General features: G+C 35.6%; 1 protein-coding gene across 7 annotated transcripts in view; it reads right to left on the bottom strand.

Moving 5' to 3' along the window:
- LOC145674949 (uncharacterized) overlaps positions 1 to 18770 on the bottom strand; it is a 768948-nt gene that overhangs the window by 207758 nt on the left and 542420 nt on the right. The window contains exon 5 of one of the 7 annotated variants that reach the window (XM_081745228.1): positions 138 to 495. The exons of the other annotated variants lie outside the window; for them this stretch is intronic. Coding sequence (XP_081601354.1) covers positions 149 to 495 — 347 coding nt within the window. The 3' untranslated portion in view covers positions 138 to 148. The remainder of the gene's footprint in view (positions 1 to 137; positions 496 to 18770) is intronic. 7 annotated transcript variants of the gene reach the window in all.

The raw sequence follows: 18770 nt of genomic DNA, 5'->3' as shown, positions 1-18770 counted from the left end.
TCTACCAGTGAAGCAAAAAGAAACAAGTTAAATTTCGATATGCTCAGTCCTCAAATTATATATGAATTTGAAAGCAAACTAACCATCTTTGAAGTTATGTACAAATTAAAACTCCAACACTTCCATGCTTATTTTACCTTAAAACTGTTTACATAACGTTCCTATGCATGGTCCGCATGTGATTCAATAAACAAAAATTATATTTTGCCTTGACAGGACAGTAAGGACACTGAAATTGGGCTTCTTTACCACATTCGTATCTCTCATGCCTCACTAAGTTTTTCTTCATCGTGTACGCTTTTCCACAAGCAAGGCAGATAAAGCGATCTTTCTTTTTCTGATTACCCATTGTCATTACAACCATGCTGAGATAATCTGGGTCCTGATAATTTATAGGGAACACGTCTCCACTTTCCAAAACCTCTTCAGTCTTCTGGAGATCATTATGTGAATCGGATGGAGAACTTGAGAGAACATCGCCACTTGTCCATGGGGCTGTAATACAGAGAGCCCTTGTTATTCATCCTCGAAATATCACCAAAACCGCGGTTTAATGTTTATGCATTACCTCAATTACGATTAATTTTGATAATGCAGACAGATAGCACACTTTTACTAGTCCCGTAATAAATATCATGATTCGTAATAACAACACTAAAAAAACGCACCTAAGAAACTTAAAATCTCCTAAATGCTCAAGATTTTTGAGCTGCGCACGATAAAAACTCGAAGAGTTTAAGCTCTCTTCAGCATATGGCATTATTATTAAAGTAAATACTCGCTGGTAAATTAACACCACTGAGAACACTAAAAACAAAGAAACCAAAAATTAACCATTTGTGAATATAATGCAAAACTGATGAAACCAAAAGTTTTATTATGTTACTGTTTCTAGAAATGTTGCTTAATAATAACAAGCATAAATACATAGTACAGACTTTCTGGTATTGTTTAACAATTTCCCCATCTCTTTCATCCGTTTATGATATACATAAAGATTCTAATATATAAGCTACATAATATAGGAACTATTCTTAAGCAAAATGTTCTTAATCAAAAGCAAAATATCACTGAGAAAACTACTAAGGTTACTGAATTGACGTGCTTCTATTTAATGAGTACATATTTACAGTCAAGGCAGTGCTCAGTTAATATATCGCTTAATATTTTAAAGTGCGCTATACATGACTACAATATTTATATTTAATACCACCACTTATAAAGCACAATTGTTGGCATAATTTGAAGCAGAGTTCAGATAATCATAACAGTTTGAAAAATACTGTTTCTATAAATATTTGCTGTATGTAGGTAAAGTGAATATTTATTTTATTAACATTTTTGATGTTTTATTTTTTTTATGTCTTAAATCACTAACTCTAAAACAATAAAAATTTATAAACAACCAATATATATGATTTACAACTACACAAAATTCACCAGTCTCGAATTTTATTTATTTTTTTTTCTTAAACTAATTCTGGCTGTACACGAATAAAGAAACAATAGAAGTTTAAACTATTGACAAGTACATGCATTTAGCAGACACAGTACATGTAGATATTTGATCTAAATAATGGAATTGCCTGCTGTCGAAACCGATTTCTAGAAAATCTGAAAATTGATTTCTGCGGAACTTAAAATTTCAAAAATCTATTTTCGGTTTCGGTTTTCAAAAACCGATTTTCAGTTTGTGTTTAAAATCAAATCTCGGATTTCAAGAGCGATTACCAGTTTTCAATTTTCAAAATTATTTTCGATTTTCGATTTTGAAAACCAAAATTCGGTTTTCTCTTTTTCAGGTTTAAATTCGTTTCCGATCTGAACTGACACTAATATACGAATAGGTTCCGTAGGAAAGGAGGAAACGAAAGTTCTGGTTCATACTGAAAGAAAAACAACGTTATGAAATGGAACACTCTTTAATGCTAAACGATAACCAGCTAAAATAGTAGAAACATAAACGAAACCACACATTCTACACTTTCTATTTTGACTAAAATGTGTGGTTCTGCATAGCGCAGTCCTTTGGTGCGAGTGGTCCCGGGTTCGATTCCCAGTGGGTACACTCAGTCGAAAAGCTGCAAAAGAATTTTCTGGCCAGCTATCCTGATTCAGGCTTTTCCTCATTCACACTAAGTTGATGCCTAGATGGTACCTAACATACAGGTCCCGGGCCGTAGCTATATGGCGGCTTTGCGTTACCTGGATTTTGAACCCTTAAAAACCTTTAAAATTCAACGCTTAAGATCTTAAATCCCGTACTATATACAGTACTTCTCACCATTTAGATTCCCTAAACTGCAGTTTTGACAGTTTTTGATGGTATGATTAAATAGTAGTGATTAAGTATGACTAAGGATTCGCTCTGTACGTGGTGGCATTTTTTCCCCGACCCATAGCTGGGTTTCTCTCCAACTTAGAAGTGAAGGCTGGGGCCACAGCCCAATCTTATCTAAAAAAGTGTAATGAGGATCCACATATATGTTTATTTAACATGAAGCCCATTTTAGCTAAACGACCGACCACATTTGTGGCCAGACAGCCAGTAAAAACTTAGTATCGAGACTAAAAATCAAATAAAGAATTTCCCGAGTTAGTTTCCCACACGATCAATACGATAAATAGTATGACTGTAACAGCAGTCATATTTTATGTGTGTATAGTATGAGCATAAGGATTCTATATAGCTTTTTTTTTTCGTACTTCGTACTACTTCCGTTTTTCCCGTTATTCGCACTTTCCATCTTCTTTAATGTTAAATTTAGTAAAATCATGTATTTTAGGCCTATTTCTTATATTTAAAATTACTTGCACTTCTACCCGCCGACTTTCTGGTACTTCGTAATATTTTTCTACTTCTGTTTCTCACACTTCAAACTTGATTCGATGACCTCAAAATAGGACTAAAATGCATGATTAAGTCTTTTTTGGGTTCATATGTTTACGGAATAGTGGCACTACTCTTCCTTCAAGGAGGTTAAAATTTTTCCGTTATACACTTTTTTATGTTACATATATAAGAAGTAGAAGCAATAAGTACTACATTGCATATGGTATCATCAGAAACTGTTCAAGTGAAATCTAAAACGACTTGTGCAGGTCTCCAATCATTAACAGCCACTTGCTTTCACTTGCTTTCAGCCGAAACTCAATAGGCATGTTTGGCTTTTTGAGGATATTCGCCTTGATTTCTATGACATGCTTTTTTCATACACTATAATCGGCAACCTTAGCTTCATGCTCTTAACATTAAGCTTCCCTGCATGTGCTAGCATGCTATCGAACGTTCAATCAACAAAGTCGTAGCTACGGGGGAGCGAGCGGGGCGCACTGTACTGGCAGGCAATTAAATCAATACTGTTATCAGTTTGAAAAGAAGTAGATTTGGTAAAAATTTTCCTGCTCGCTCCGCTCGCAACCCACACGTTTCAATAAGACTCACAGCAAGGTTTACTTATTACTTTAAAAAAAAAATCTATTTTATTAATGACGATGTGATATACAAGGTGCTGAGTAATGATTTATAATGTACACAGGGGAGCTTTCAGACTCAAAACCAGTGTGGTAATTGAAACACTTCGAGGTGGGGGGAGTTAGTTTGTGCTTATAATATACTTGTAGAGAGTACTCTTGCAGCAGTGGCGTATACTGATTTGATTGCTTGGGCTATTACTAACCTTTGTAACACCTGCACATTATTATTATTATTATTATTATTATTAGTATTATTATTATTATAGTTTCCACGTTATTACACGGTCTTCAAAACAAGGAAGAAATTTACACCATCCTTTTACCAAGGAGATAAATATTTTCTCTTCACTAGCAAGGCTTATATTACCTTATTAGTACTACAGAGTAACGATCGTACATTTCTACCTTTATTTGTTGCATGAAGTATCGCTACATTTCGCATTGCATAGGTGGTAACCTTACTCACCAGAGTAAATGGAAGCTGACGAGTAATAATGAACGCTGAAATAGGCAGTTAGCAAAAAAGGAGCCTCAGTCTATACGAGCTTCGCAAACTGCTGTAAAACAAAAATTGTCGTTGCGTTAACGCAAACCGCTATGAAACGAGGATCATGATGTTAAAAACAATTTCCAGAGACCCCCAAAATGCACTGTCATTACTCGTATAATTTCTCTTGGCTTTTCGCTCACGCCGAAGAAACCGATTTCTCTAGGGGTAACTGCTGTTACCTGGCAGCCCGTTCGTACGTTGTGGGCGGAGGTGCAGCAAAGGAGGATGCTCTGATACGATTCTTGTTGTAGTAGCTAGAGAGTGGTTTCTAATGTGGTGTCATATTGAAGACCTCTTAAGTTCGTGAGACAGGCTGCATGTAAAGAAGTGGATCTTTCTAAATACATACAGTTCTTAGAAACTTGTATCATTGAAAGAAGATACTAAAGTATACAATTATTAATATAATTTAGCTTATATTATAACTTTACTTTGTAATATTCTAGGGCTACCGCCGGTAGTCCACAAAATACGCCACTGTCTTGCAGATTAAGTGTTAATTTCTCAGCGCATTCCAAAAGGAACTTTTACTCGCAGAAAAATACTCCTGTACAATATGGAAAAGGTTATGATTTCATCAGTTCACAGCATTTTCCTCACAAAAGACTTGAAAAATCATTTTACTAATATACATAGCATAGGCCTATAAAGGTGTTTGGATACCCTCTGTGAGAGCGTCTCCATAAAGTGTGATCATAATTGTAATTTGTGTAATCACTACAATACCACGTTAAATTTAAGTTACAAATATACATAACTGCAATTATGATGATTATTTATTCAAAGTAGTTAACCGACTAGTTTAACTACTAGAAGGTTAAATCTTATATCCATTGTTCACAGTAAAATAGTTTTTAACGAAACGAAGAACTAATCCTGAAAGACTGAAAAACACCTAATCCTGTTCACTGCTCAGATGTTACTTCTCAGCGTTTCCGATAACTCACTGTACTAAAACTTTGTACTCTGTCTTCTTGGAGAAAAATCAATTTCGATACAGATTCCTTAGTAGTAAGTTGAAAACTGATGGTTTGATTTCTTATTTGCTTATAAATTTAATTTTCGAAATAGATAAAGGTTTAATGTCATTACCAAGTTCCCCCCTTAGAAAGCACAAAGGGAACGAGGTTCCGAGGAAGTGTTCAGAGGTGCCTGGTAATTTCCCCTCTCCCCCCTTCAATTACCACACTGCTCGAAACTGTGAAAGTCTGAAATGCATGTTTGGCGTTTGATGGTGATGAGTTTGATAAGTTAATCCCGCTTTTCTATCCAATCGGATTAATTACGACGGGACAATAAAGATATGAAAATGAGAGAGCTGAGAAGACACACGCAAGCTGCTGTTTGCGCGGGAATGTTAAAAATGAAGGTAAACAAGGGGAATAATAACACTTTCGAACTTGAGGCAGTTGTAGAATAGGGGTTTAAGGGGTCAGAATTTAACCTAATGGATCTCATCTTTATGAAAGACGAACCATGACCAGAGATTTTTTTTAATCCATTGACATATAAAATGCTTCGAATCTGAAGGAATTTACTGGGATCATTTCTCGATCAACTACTTGTATCGAGAAATGATCACAGTAAATTCCTTCAGATTCGAATCATTTTATATGTATGTTAGGTACCATCCAGACATCTACTTGGTGTGAATGAAGAAAATCCAGGAAAATCTTGAATCAGGATAGCTGGCCTGAAAATTCTGTTGCACCTATTCGACCGAGTATCCGCACTGAGAATTGAAACCGGGACCATTCGTACCAAAGGACTATGTGAAGCCATATACATAAATATATATATATATATATATATATATATATATATATATATATATATATATATATATATATATATATATATATATATATATATATATATATATATATGTGTGTGTGTGTGTGTGTGTGTGTGTGTATGCATGTTAGTGTATTTTTAGAATGTTAATTAATAATACGTAATCTTAAATTCAGAACATTCATTCATTAAGAAATAAAGTAATTACTGTAATTTCAAGGATAGGTAGTAACGAAACTGTATTTTGGATTTTAAATACAAACATGAAACACGTTTTTTAACCTCCATCGGCCAATATTAAGAAATTTGTAAGTAAGGCTCCTTCTGAATTTCCATTAAAAAATATTTTTACCGTAAAAGAATGAAATTAAAATGCTATTTGTATGATCAAACTGAAAATTAATGCTGTCACCCATTTCGAACATTTCAAATGCACATAGTTTCTAATGGAGAACAGTTATGGAATTTTACAACTATTTACAACGTTTCATACTATTGATAAGAAATGAAATTTCAATACAAGTGGATTTGTATACCAACCAAAGGTACTGTTGTCAAGTTTGACAAAAAGCAAAAATAAGTCTCTTGAAAACAGCTCTTATTTGTAAAAGAATATATAATGATCGCATTTAGTTGTTGCAATGGTCTATCCAAGAAGCTTCATAAAAATTCAGTGTACCATAAGAAAAACTGCTTCTCTTATATGTAAAAAGAAGAAAAGAAGGAGGAGGAGGAGGAGGAGGAAAATAAACCTTGGTGAGTTGAGTGTAGGGGCGCCGTTGAGTGTAGGTTTGGATAACTTCAACGTATCCACGATTCTGGGCATAGTTCCTGGATAGTTAATGCGATGAAACTGTGCCATATTTCCTAACCTCCTAACGATAACCATCTATGATAGATTAGTTAGGGGATATGTCTATGGTTAGAAACCCTTACGACTTACTCCAACATGACGAGCATAATTATTTAAACTTCTACAACAACATGTTACCAATTGCATACGTATCCATTATCGGGTAGAGGTTAGGAAAGATTATACACTTGTTGATCATACTGATTTCTCAGAAATGATTACCACAATCATTGCTACATTAAAATTTTCCAAACATATGGCAGCAAGGGTAAAAGTGGGTTTGAAAAAGTAAGGAAACGCATAACGTCACGCCGTCTCCCATGCCTATCTTTGCCCATTTTATTTTTTAAAAAAGTAGGGGACGCATGGATATTTTCTGGAAACGCGGGGCGACGTCCCCCTGCCTTCCTCCACATTTTACCCCTGTATGGCAGAATATTACAAGGCTGGAGTTCTAATCACTGCATCTAATCTCCCTTGGAAAGAAATATGATAAATTTCTGTGATATAAAGTTGGTCTAAAGTACATAATTTACTCAATTTGACTCATTAAGCAAGGTAAAATTGCAAAAAGGAGGAAAAACAGAAATAATATGAAGTACTAAAAAGTGGTCTGGTAGAAATATAAGTAACTTCAGACGTATGGAAAGGGTCTATAATACATGATTTAACTCATTAAAGGAGGTGGAAAGTGGGAAAGATGAGGAACACAGAAGTAATATGATGTGAAGTGACATCTGTGATAGGATTTCTGAACGTCAAAGGAGAGGATGAAGCTGACATCTATCGGGAACTGTGTCGACAGTAACGAGTGAAGGGAAAGTCAGGAAATGGTGCAAAGAGTCTCAGAAAGGGCGTTCAAATGTCTATGACGATGAGCGGAGCGGAAGGCCTAGTGTTCAGATGGACGATCTGGTGGAACACGTTAACGAGAAGCGACCCAATCGTCGGTTCACAACTGAACTCGCTAAAGTTCCTGTGGAAACAGTGCATCAAATTGTGACTAACAAGCTGGGTTGTCACAATATATATGAGAGGTAGGTGCCAAAAATTCTGACACACACTTTAAAGAGCAAAGAATGACAGCTGGACGTGATTTTTTGGTCCAGTGGGGGCAGAACGGGGGATGGACTCTTCTCACATAGTGACGAGGGATGAAACCTGGATATCATACGTCACTGGGAAGTCAGTGCAATGACGGCATTCTGGCTCCCTTCAAGCGAAGAAATTCCAAGGAACACAACAGGTTACAAAATCATGACAACCGTGTTTTGAGACCAAAAGGGAGTGATTCTTGTGGAGTTCTTGGAACCAGAACGAACAATTACAGGATATATGTATTGCCAAACACCGAATAATCTGTGACGCGTTACCAAAAATCAGCAGAGGCAAACGCTACACTGAAATTCTTGTGATTCATGACAATATATATACACCGCTGGTGGTACTTTTGAGACAATTCAAAGATTTCTATGGGAACTATTAAATCATTCCCCTCCCCGACTTTCCCCCAGGAATGTCATTCTTTCTCTTCAGCTGAAAAAATGGGGTCTTCATCTAAGCGTTTCAACGACAGTGAGGTGCTCAAGACATCAGTTTTGAACTATATGTTAGAACAAGGTATGAATCCTCATACTCCGCTGGTCCTTCCTTAGCAGACGATGCGCTGCTTTTTTCCTTGACGCAGACGATGCACTGCTTTTCCTCACCAGTTGACTTGATTACGTACAATATAACTATTAATACCGCTTATTCCTATGGGCTTTTGTCTGCATAAAATAAAATTTATGCATTATCTTCATTTTATTCAAATAAAAGGTGTTACTGGAATCAAGGCGTTTTAAATATCCAGATGTTTCAAAGAGTCATGTATGTTAATGCTTCAGAAGTTTGGATAATGAACTTGGTGTTACATATGCGTACTACTTTCATTAGCTGCGCGTAACTGAAATTTTTAAATTCAGAACCTTCCTAATTTTAATTTACTCTTTCATTCTGAGTTCGAAAACAGAATAATAGGGATGTAAAGCAAAAAGTATTGTTACTGTAAGAGAGCCATCATGAGCAGCAGTACTATCAGGTTAAGAGCTCGAGACCTTCTGACCCTAACAAATATTTAAAAATTCGTATTTATTAATCAATATTTTGGTAGGTTACAAAGGAAATTTTCTTGTCAACTGTTTATCCTCCGAACATAGCTCTTAATTCTAGACAGTTTATTTCTGTTTTTTTTTTTTTTTTTAAATAATTTTTATCACTGGATGAGACCCGATTTTTCAATATTATTTCCTTAAGTAGAAGATCAGACTGTATGAATGTGGACAAATCAGACTGTATGAATGTGGACAAATCAGACTGTATGAATGTGGCATTCATCTGTTGATTTCATTTTGAGAGCTTTGAAAAAGTAAACAATGCTAAGCAATAGCAAAACAAGTAAGGATTTATTTTCACGAATTAGTGAATATTAATTTAAACATTTGTCTTTATTTAACATATGCCTGTTTCACTTTTTAGAAAATACTTGTAAAATATCAGATGAATTTCGAAATTATAAATAAAACCAACTTTGTCCTTGGAAAAAATATTTGCAAGACAATAATGTCTTAAATGAAATAAAATTGTTCTGAAGACGTATGCCTCAATTTGACAGAATTTTATATTATCTTCCTTTACTTAAATGACGCCAATATTAAGACGAACCTAATAGTAGCTATCTGTCTTTCAGTTTATAATGAATCTGTACCTTATGTTCGTTAATGAACACCGGAAATGCTTGAAAGATATTTTCAGACCCGATTAAGAGTCTTATTCTGTATTGATGAAAGAGTAGGCTCATTCATTTCATACTTTATACGTTAAGTGACTTTTGTGCTTTAAAGTTGTTGAGGCTCAAGCCCTGCTGAAGCATTTACTCCCGATCTAATCTGATTTGGATCGGCAAGGTCAGTCTTTTAAAACTTTTTTTTTTAAATCGAAAACTGAATCTGATTGACAGCTAATAATATATAAATGGGGTATTCGCCAGAGTGTGTGCGGAAAATATAAAATTTAAGTACAGAAGAGTAATCAAAATTCCATAATGTATTTAAACATGTTATTTCAATATTTATTTGGCAGAGTTGACAAAAAAAATATGGGAACATTCATTCATATATTGGACATAAGATTCGAACTTGGAACCTCTCTGCTAAGAAGTATGTCTCTTACTGGTTACGTCGTTACATTCGGTGCTAACATTTATTACAGTGTTTTATTACGAGACTAATGAAGAAATAATCCCAAATTCCAGTAAGCAACTGAAAAATACTGGTAACTGTATATGTGTGTGAAACTGACGTTAGAGGACATAATTAATTATTCTGATCTTATCAACCAAATTTTAGTCCTTACAACTCCTTACTCATAAACTCAGCAAGAACTTGCTTAGATCTTTAACACCGACATTAATAATAATAATAATAATAATAATAATAATAATAATAATAATAATAATAATAATAATAATAATAATAATAATAATTTCTTTTATATAATAATTGATACTATGTGTCAGGTTTAAGCGTCTTTTAGAGTATGTTTCCATACTAGATCTAGAATAAAAACTTTTCTAAACACAACTTAAATCTTGCCATAAGGCAGTGGGAAAATTAATTATTAGCTTTGCCCTGCTTGAAGCTAAACCGGAAAAAGTTTCAATCTTATTATAATATTTATTTATTTAACAATCACCAGATACAGCACGACCCGTTCGGGACAGTAATACTTCCACAAGTGCGTTTTTCTGCGCGCCATTCTAGCCAGCTGTTTTACGCGCTATCCTAGCCAGTTGTTTTAAGTTGGTAACAAAATTTATATCATAAAGTACAAAGGGAACAAAACGAGCCCTATATCATGGAGTACAAGGGTATAAGTACTACAACTACTTATCTGCACAAAAGTAAATAAATCACCTTTTTAAGTATTATTTTCGTATTATTTTAATTTAATAAGTGTTATAAAAACGTTAAAAAATGTAAAAAAAAACTTTCCTCGGGCCGGGTTTGAACTCACGCCAAAAGAGAATTTTATTAGTAGCATAAAGCACTAGCCCAATCGGGCATGAAGGCCGACAGCAGCAAGCGTTTGATTTCTGCTATTTTAATGCAACGTGGCAAGAAGTGGATAACGCCAACCAATCAGAACTGTTTTTCTCGTTTCTACTTCCGGGAGCATTACTCTCCCGAGTTAGTCTTGATACAGCTCAGAGGCCATTTTACACTGGATATCCAACAATAACAATGAAAAGGATTTGGGAAGGTATCGGTCAGGGCCTGTTTATTAGGTACCATCCCGGCATTTGCCTGCTGGGATTGAGGGAAACTCTGAAAAACCTCAGTCAGGATGGTTGGCAGCAGCATTCGAACCCACGACCTCTCGAATGCGAAGCCAACGCTCTGTCGGAAACACTTCTGTGGAGCTCACCTTTTTATCAGCAGGGGATCCCCATGTTGCCAACTTTCCACTATAATGAAAGACAATACAGCTGGACAGCATTCGTAAATACAGCATTCGATTGATTGGAGATTGTCTTTGCGGTCACTGTTGATCGTTGTGTTTGTGAATTTATTGTTTTTCTTTCGAATTGAGTGTGTGAATCCTTTATATGTGATCGTGTGTATATATTCACTTACAAGTGATGATGTGAATTATATCTTCAGTGTATAGGCCCTATATGTATATAATTTCAGATAATTTCAGAGTGATTTCAGTGTTTTTGTAAATAATTATCAGTAGCTGTAAATATTTTGTATATTGCTTCGTATATCTGCATACTGTATCGTGTTAACGCCACGGCGAGTGCTTCATCAAGCGCGTTTTCACCCGAGTGCTATAGAGCTACGAATAAAAAGCGCATATTACGTAGTGGGGAACGACAAATTGTTTTAAATGTATATTCATATTTTCTATCTTGCAATGGACTAAAATTAACTTCGGTTTGTGAAGCACTAATGCAACATTTATTGACGTTTCAACTATACGACAAATAAAAAAGCAGCATATCAAATCCGGCGGAAAAATTAGAAGCCCCCCAAAAAACAAGACCTGATCACAAACGTGTGACAAGGATGGACGTTTATGACGAATTTTTCCGCGCCACAATTCGAAGACATGCCCATGCGTTCTTCAAGAGGAATGAACTTCCAACTATCGACAAAATCTTACGCGTTCTGACGGATGACGACGAAGTGCCTCAGTGTTGAAAGTGGACTTTGTGCTGTATTATAAAAGAAATGCGGTTTGCCTATATGAGACGCCAAAGAAGTTCTCTACTTATTGACAGAGAGGAAATCATTGCAAGTTGGCATAAATATTGGCATAAATACTTGCGTCTTATCAGGAAAGCTAGAGAACAAGGCAGATCAATCGTGTATACTGATGAAACCTGGGTCAACAAAGGACACAAAATCTAAGGTATAAGCTGACACTCGCATAAAATCAGCTGATCAGGCTAAACGAGAAGGACTTTCTACAGGGGTGAAAGCTCCAATAGGGAAAGGAGAACGACTGATTTTAGTACATGCCGGTTCTGAAAACGGTTTCGTTCCCAATGCTCAACTGATTTTTCACGGAAAAAAGGATAAAAGAAATACAGATTATCACGGTGAAATGGATAGTAGAGTTTACGAAAAGTATTTCACTGAGAAAATGCTTCTCAACATCTCGCTACATTCATTGATTGTTTTCGATAATGCGAGCTACCACAGTGAAAGAAGTGAAAAACTGCCCACGAAGAGCAGCAGCAAGAAAGAAATCGGTTGACATCGAAGGGAATTTCGTGGGATAAGGACATGTTAAAGTTCGAATTTCATGAAATTGTGTAACAGCATCGAACAAACTATGAAAATATTTATAAATTAGATGAACTAGCTAAATCTGCCGGTCATGAAGTGTTGTGATTGCCTCCATAGCATTGTGAATTAAACCCAATCGAATTGATTTGGAGTAAAGTAAAAAAATCACATTGCGAGTGAAAATAAAACTTTTAATCTGAAAGATGTGCGTGTGCTAATGGAGGAAGGTATCAGGAAGACTGGAAGAATTGTGTAAGTCCGTGCAGAAACTAGAGAATACTATGTGGGGCGTTGATGGTTTAATGGTTTAAATGCATAGTCATTAATTATTAATCTTAATAGTGACTCTGGCAGTGAGGAAAATGAAGAATACGATGAATTAGGAGTGGAACGATTGGAATTATTTTAAGGTAAGTGCAGGTTTAGAATATATAATTAAATCTCCCTTTTCACTTGTTATATAATCACCATTTTTCCAATATAGATTGAAAGAATTGGTGGATGGAAGGAAGTGGATGGAAATGAGAGAATCTCGAGGAAAGCCACGATTTCTATCAGTAGCAGTGCTCCTTTTAAGTATACTTTCAGGGGAGCTCTGCCCCCTCACTTCCACCCCTGGAGCTGACCAACCTCCCACACAGGGCTAAGAAAAATTAAATTGCAATTGCCAATATATCAAAGTGTTCAAGTACACTACATTCAGGAAGAAAGTCCGATCAATATCTTAGTGGTAAGCATGTTTGAGAAGGGAGCTTGAAAAGAAAACCACCCTTAAATCTACTAAAATTTAGTTTAGTAACCACAAAATCTTTCCTTTTATTTCTATTCTTTTTTTAAACTATTCTATCAGGCCTTGTTTCCATTTTGTACTAATACTCAATAACACACTGAGCAAGGCTATGTGATAATATGTAAAAAAAAAAACCTATCACGTAACAGTTTTAACACAATAACTGTGTCTTCATCAGACTTCCACTCATTCTGGCTGCTTGGGAGTTGGTCATCACTTATATAGTCTCCGGAGATCAACTTTTAATTAGGCTCCGCCCCTTCATTAAAAAGTAACACTTATGTGGCTTTTTTTCTGTGTGCGAAATTATAGAAGAACCATTCCTTTCAAACACAAAAAGAAACTTCGGGACTAATGTAGCTGAATGTCATTTCATATCTTTTCTTCCTTAATACGTAATGGTACGAATTAAATTTTTGGCTGCACTCTCAGGTGGCATATTTTTATACACTTCCTTCCTTAATCCCTTCCCACGATAATGTGGTCGCCGGAGACGTAATGCCAGTAATGCCCAAAAATAAGTATAAATAAATAGATTGGCTAAAATTTACTCGTCTAAGCCCAAAAGATCAGCAGCTTCACGAAGTATTTTATTTAGTTCTTGAAATATTGTTACAAGAAAATGAAGCTGCTTAGGTTCTGATACGGTATGACAATACTTCTATACAAGAATCTGAACAAAAGATATGAGGAAGACAAATTCAGGTTTATCGATCTCTTAAAATTCAGTTGAACTTCTCATGTTTAAAAATTAATCAATATTATAAAAATGTTAGCTATTTATGCAATTTTTAGGTACTACAATTAGACACAATGCACTGTAATTCTGCTTTCAAAGTAGCTTCAAGATTTATTACTAGAGAAAGGCAAAATATGAAATTTCATATATTAAAGCATGCCTTGCAGGGCAATGAGAAGAAGGATCTTAATGTTTCATGTTATCAAGTAATGTCAAAATAATGTTTTTTTTTTAATTTTCACATTTCATAATATTTTGATTTTTTTAAAAATATATTTAATATATGTTTAATATTGAACTAAACATCTGGTATTTGGATGATGGTACTATTGCTGACAAACCTGAAGCAGTCCTTTTAACGTTAACACATATAAATGAGAAAGCATCAGCTCTTGGCTTACATTTGAATTTCTCAAAATGTGAAGTTGGTTTTCTTGGATCAGATGAAGTCACATCCGAACAATTATTTAGAAGATTTGGAGAAGTTGCCCCAGGAATACGTCTCCTAAGCAAACAGGGTGATTGTTTTCTAGGTTCTGCTCTCACAAAGGAAGCATTTACAACTGTGCTATCAAACAGAATATACAAATTATAATATTGTCTGTCTCGTCTTGACTCGATTTCAGCACACGGAGCTTTTTTCCTTCTACGTGCTTCATTGTCAATCCCTCGCCTAAACTACTTTCTACAGTGCCTTTTATCTTGGAATGAGTCTCCACTGCTGAAGAAATATGATCATATCCTCAAAATGGGTCTGGAGTCAATTTTGAACTGCTCCTTGAGTGACGAATCTTGGATGCAAGCATCCTTACCTGTTGGATTACGAGGCCTTGGTATTCGACGAACCGTTGATATGGCGATTCCTACCTTTTTAGCGTCCTACCACGGATCCCTTTGTTTAATCGAAGCTCTCCTTCCTCAAGGCTACCACCTGGACCAAGATGGGATAGTTGAAGAAGACTCTACCAAATGGATAAATATAACAGATACGGACCTTCCAGAAATCAGCAAAAGAAGTTCTCAGGCATCTTGGTACACACTAATAGCAGTACATTTCCATAAACTTCTTTTACAATCCGTTGCTGTTCCAGAGGATAAAGCTAGACTTCTTGCTGCGTCATCTCCCCATACTGGTGCATGGTTAAATGCGTTACCTTCTCTCCAATTAGGTCTTCACATGTCTAATGATACCTTTCGAATCGCAGTAGCCCTAAGACTAGGTTCAGCTGTTTGTGAGCCACATTGCTGTCCAGCTTGCGGGGACCAAGTTACCCAACGCGGCCTGCATGGCCTCTCATGCATGAAGAGCATAGGCAGAAATACTAGACATTCATCTGTTAATGACATCATTTTGCGAGCCCTCACGACGGCAGGAATTCCTTCGATTTGTGAACCGTCAAGCTGTTGTTCCGATGGTAAACGACCTGATGGCATGACATTAATACCTTGGATGACAGGCAAATCTCTAGTATGGGATTTTACATTCGCCCATTCAAGCCTCCCATTGACCGTTGTGAATGCTGGAGAAGTTGCTAGACGTAGAGAGGTAGAAAAGGAAAGGAAATGGAATAATCTCCTCGATAAATTTATATTTGCTCCAATAGCTATCGAGACCAGTGGAGCATGGGGTTCTAGAAGCCTTGATTTTATCAGAGAGGTAGGCAGACGAATATCTATAGTTTCTGGAGATGTTCGTTCAGCATCCTTCTTATTTCAACTTATATCCATTGCGGTCCAACGTGGCAACTTTTCGTCAGTTCTTGGTACGTTGCCGCCTGGAAGGGAACTGGAGGAGGTGTTTCTTCTCTAGTACAACAGAAACAAGCGAACAATAGAATACTAAATATAATATATCAACGTTCAGAGAAATTTAACAGTATTTTAGGTTTAAATGTTGATCCATCCACCTGTAACATAATATTTATTCAAATTGCGTTTGCTCCTTAAAAATCATGTTTAAATTTCATTGCTGTCATTGTTATAAAATATTAATATAAAATGAAGCATTAAAATGCAATTGTAAAGATCATCATATGTATTTTGACATTATTGTTTCCTGTATTTCCTGTTATTGTTTCGTTTTTCGGCTTTCACATGCTTTTCTGTTATTGTTTCGTGTATTTTCTGTGTATATAGGAGAATACCCTGTATATTTTCAAATTCACTATCCTAAGCAGTATACTAAATATCTAATATTTAATATAAATCTTCATATTTTGAACGTTCTTTTAGGCCTACACTGAATTTATAACTTGTTTGAACATAATTACCTTTCAACAGCTTCAAACAACCAAACAAACCAACTAATTATCTGAAAAATAAACTTCAACAATAGCGTCCTGAGCCACCATTTGTTTATCATTACTATTGGTATTTTCTTTATCATTATTTTTATTATTACTGTTGTAACTCGGTTTGAACCAGTTTCAGTTTAATAATCTGACGGCCATCTCTGTCAAATGCAGATTATTTAAACAGTTCTTTTTTTCCAAAGAACTTCCTGAATATGACAAGTGCCTAGTATTACTTATTTCTGTAGGTTCTTACAATATGCTTTGCGTTTATCTGTTCCAGTTGCGTCACAGTACCTTTAGGGTCAATAGCTGTTTCTGAGATAATGGTTGGTATCGCTGTAACTTTCTGACATTTCCATATTTTTTTATTTCGTCTGTTAGGTCTTTATATTATTATTGTTGACTTATTATCAAGGTCAGTGGTACCTCAAACCATTAAAATAATAAACGGCACAACGAGGACGCATCTGTCCACGTGATCGTATTGCATAATAGTTTGTTCGAGCATCTTCGGTTTGTTCGTTTCGGTTCGGTTCACAGTCTTTGTTTAAAGTGTGATAATACGTCAAAAATTACATCAATTCTTCCGACATTAAGGTATAAAAATGAATGAGTAAAGCAATCGAAATTTTGTCATACGCTGCTGGAAGATTTTGTGGTAGTGAGTGAAGAGAGACTATGCTTTCGATAATTGCGACATTTGTTGTGCTGCGAGTTGCAAGTTCAGCTTTATTATCGATCTGCCTATATGTGCCATTGATGATGGGGTTGGACTGAGAAAATTTAAGGATTTGAACACCATTCAATTATTCTATTGGTACGCTTCACTTCTTCAATAATCTCATGCGTTTTGGTACATTTCACCTTTATTCCATCAGATGAAAAGTTGACACTTAATTCGCTTTATCGACTTTCTGACTAGTACTGTCTACCCGGTACTCCTTTATAAATTGTTGCCTGAATTGCTCACCATGACTCCTAATATTCAGTAAGCAATTTTCTAGATATTGCGCTACTGAAGTGGAAAATAAATCGTAATCACAACCTCACAAAGGAATCACCTAAATTATGATAATTTTGGAACTTCCTATTTCTTTGACTAATTCATAGTTTTTCATCATTGCAGAAATACACAATACGACAGCGTTGATTTGGTAAATATATCTTGTGACGTAATTTTTTCTCAGATATCAAATATATTTCCAATTATTTTATGTTACTCGTTACGATAATGATCAGCATCAACTTCTGTATTCAATACCATACACCAAGCAGTAGCCAAGGGGTGGGTCCGGGGGATCCGGACCCCACCCCTTCGAAACCAGAAATAAAAACAAATTAAGGAAGGATGAAACAAAAAGAAACGAGAAAAAGAATAATCATCGTTAAAAATAAAAAAAACACAGCAATCGTTTTGTTACTCTTTCTTATAAGGAGCTTTCTGTGGAGGAAACAGGGGGGGGGGGTCAAGTTAAAAATGGATATCATTGTAACGGAGCACTCCGAATTCCATCTAGCGCCATGCTAATCCTATGGACTACAGATGACGATCGATAAATGGGTTCGATCAGAGAGACTCTCAGGTAGAACTTAAGAAATTCCCCCAATCACCAATAATATGAGCCTGGCAACATAGATTCCAGCTACACTTGTTAAAGAAGTTTTCAATTTTGTGGCAACACTAATCCATTTTATAGGATGTCTTTACTGCCAAAACAGATCTCGTTACTATCCTTGACGGCGTTAAACGAAGATAAGAAAAAGAAGAAAGAAGACAAAGAGAATCGAATTCGAGTGACTTCGGAAGACTTTTTCAATACTTTTTAAAATATTATTTTACTCGAGAATTCTTCATTTTTTGTTATTAAAATACTGACTAACATATCTTTATTTTATTGTTCTAACAAATCAATATCGGTATGATACCAGTAAAATGGTTTGCATTGATCGAGCCCATGGTGTGTAACCACAGTATTTAATTTCACCCCCCCCCCATTACGAAATCCTGGCTAAACGAACAAATATAAGTTGTCAGTAAAATAGTTTAGAATGATCGAGCCCCTGGTGTGATAACCACAGTATTTCGTCCCGGACCCCCCTATTATGAAATCCTGGCTACGTGCCTGCATCATATCCAAATGTCCACTTAGGCAGCTTTGATCCTTGTCTTATTTCAGAATACTTTTTTTTTCTTACTGATAGTATTTCATCACTATAGATACAATGCAACATTTCAGTATTTGTTTGATTCATATATATTGTGACGTAAATTTGGGTCAAATTGGGGGAGAGGGACGTCTCTTATTCAGACATGCTTCTGATTATTTCGTCTTACTCGTTACGGTAGTGATCAGTAAGAATTTCCGCATTCAATGCCACAATCTTCCTCATATATCTTTTGACGTAAATTTTTGGCGAATTGGGGATCAAAGGTCACAT

Source organism: Thermobia domestica, chromosome 18 (genome assembly GCF_964235325.1).
Source record: "Thermobia domestica chromosome 18, izTheDome1.hap1.1, whole genome shotgun sequence".
Taxonomy (NCBI): domain Eukaryota; kingdom Metazoa; phylum Arthropoda; class Insecta; order Zygentoma; family Lepismatidae; genus Thermobia; species Thermobia domestica.
This window is presented reverse-complemented; position numbering and strand designations above follow the sequence as displayed.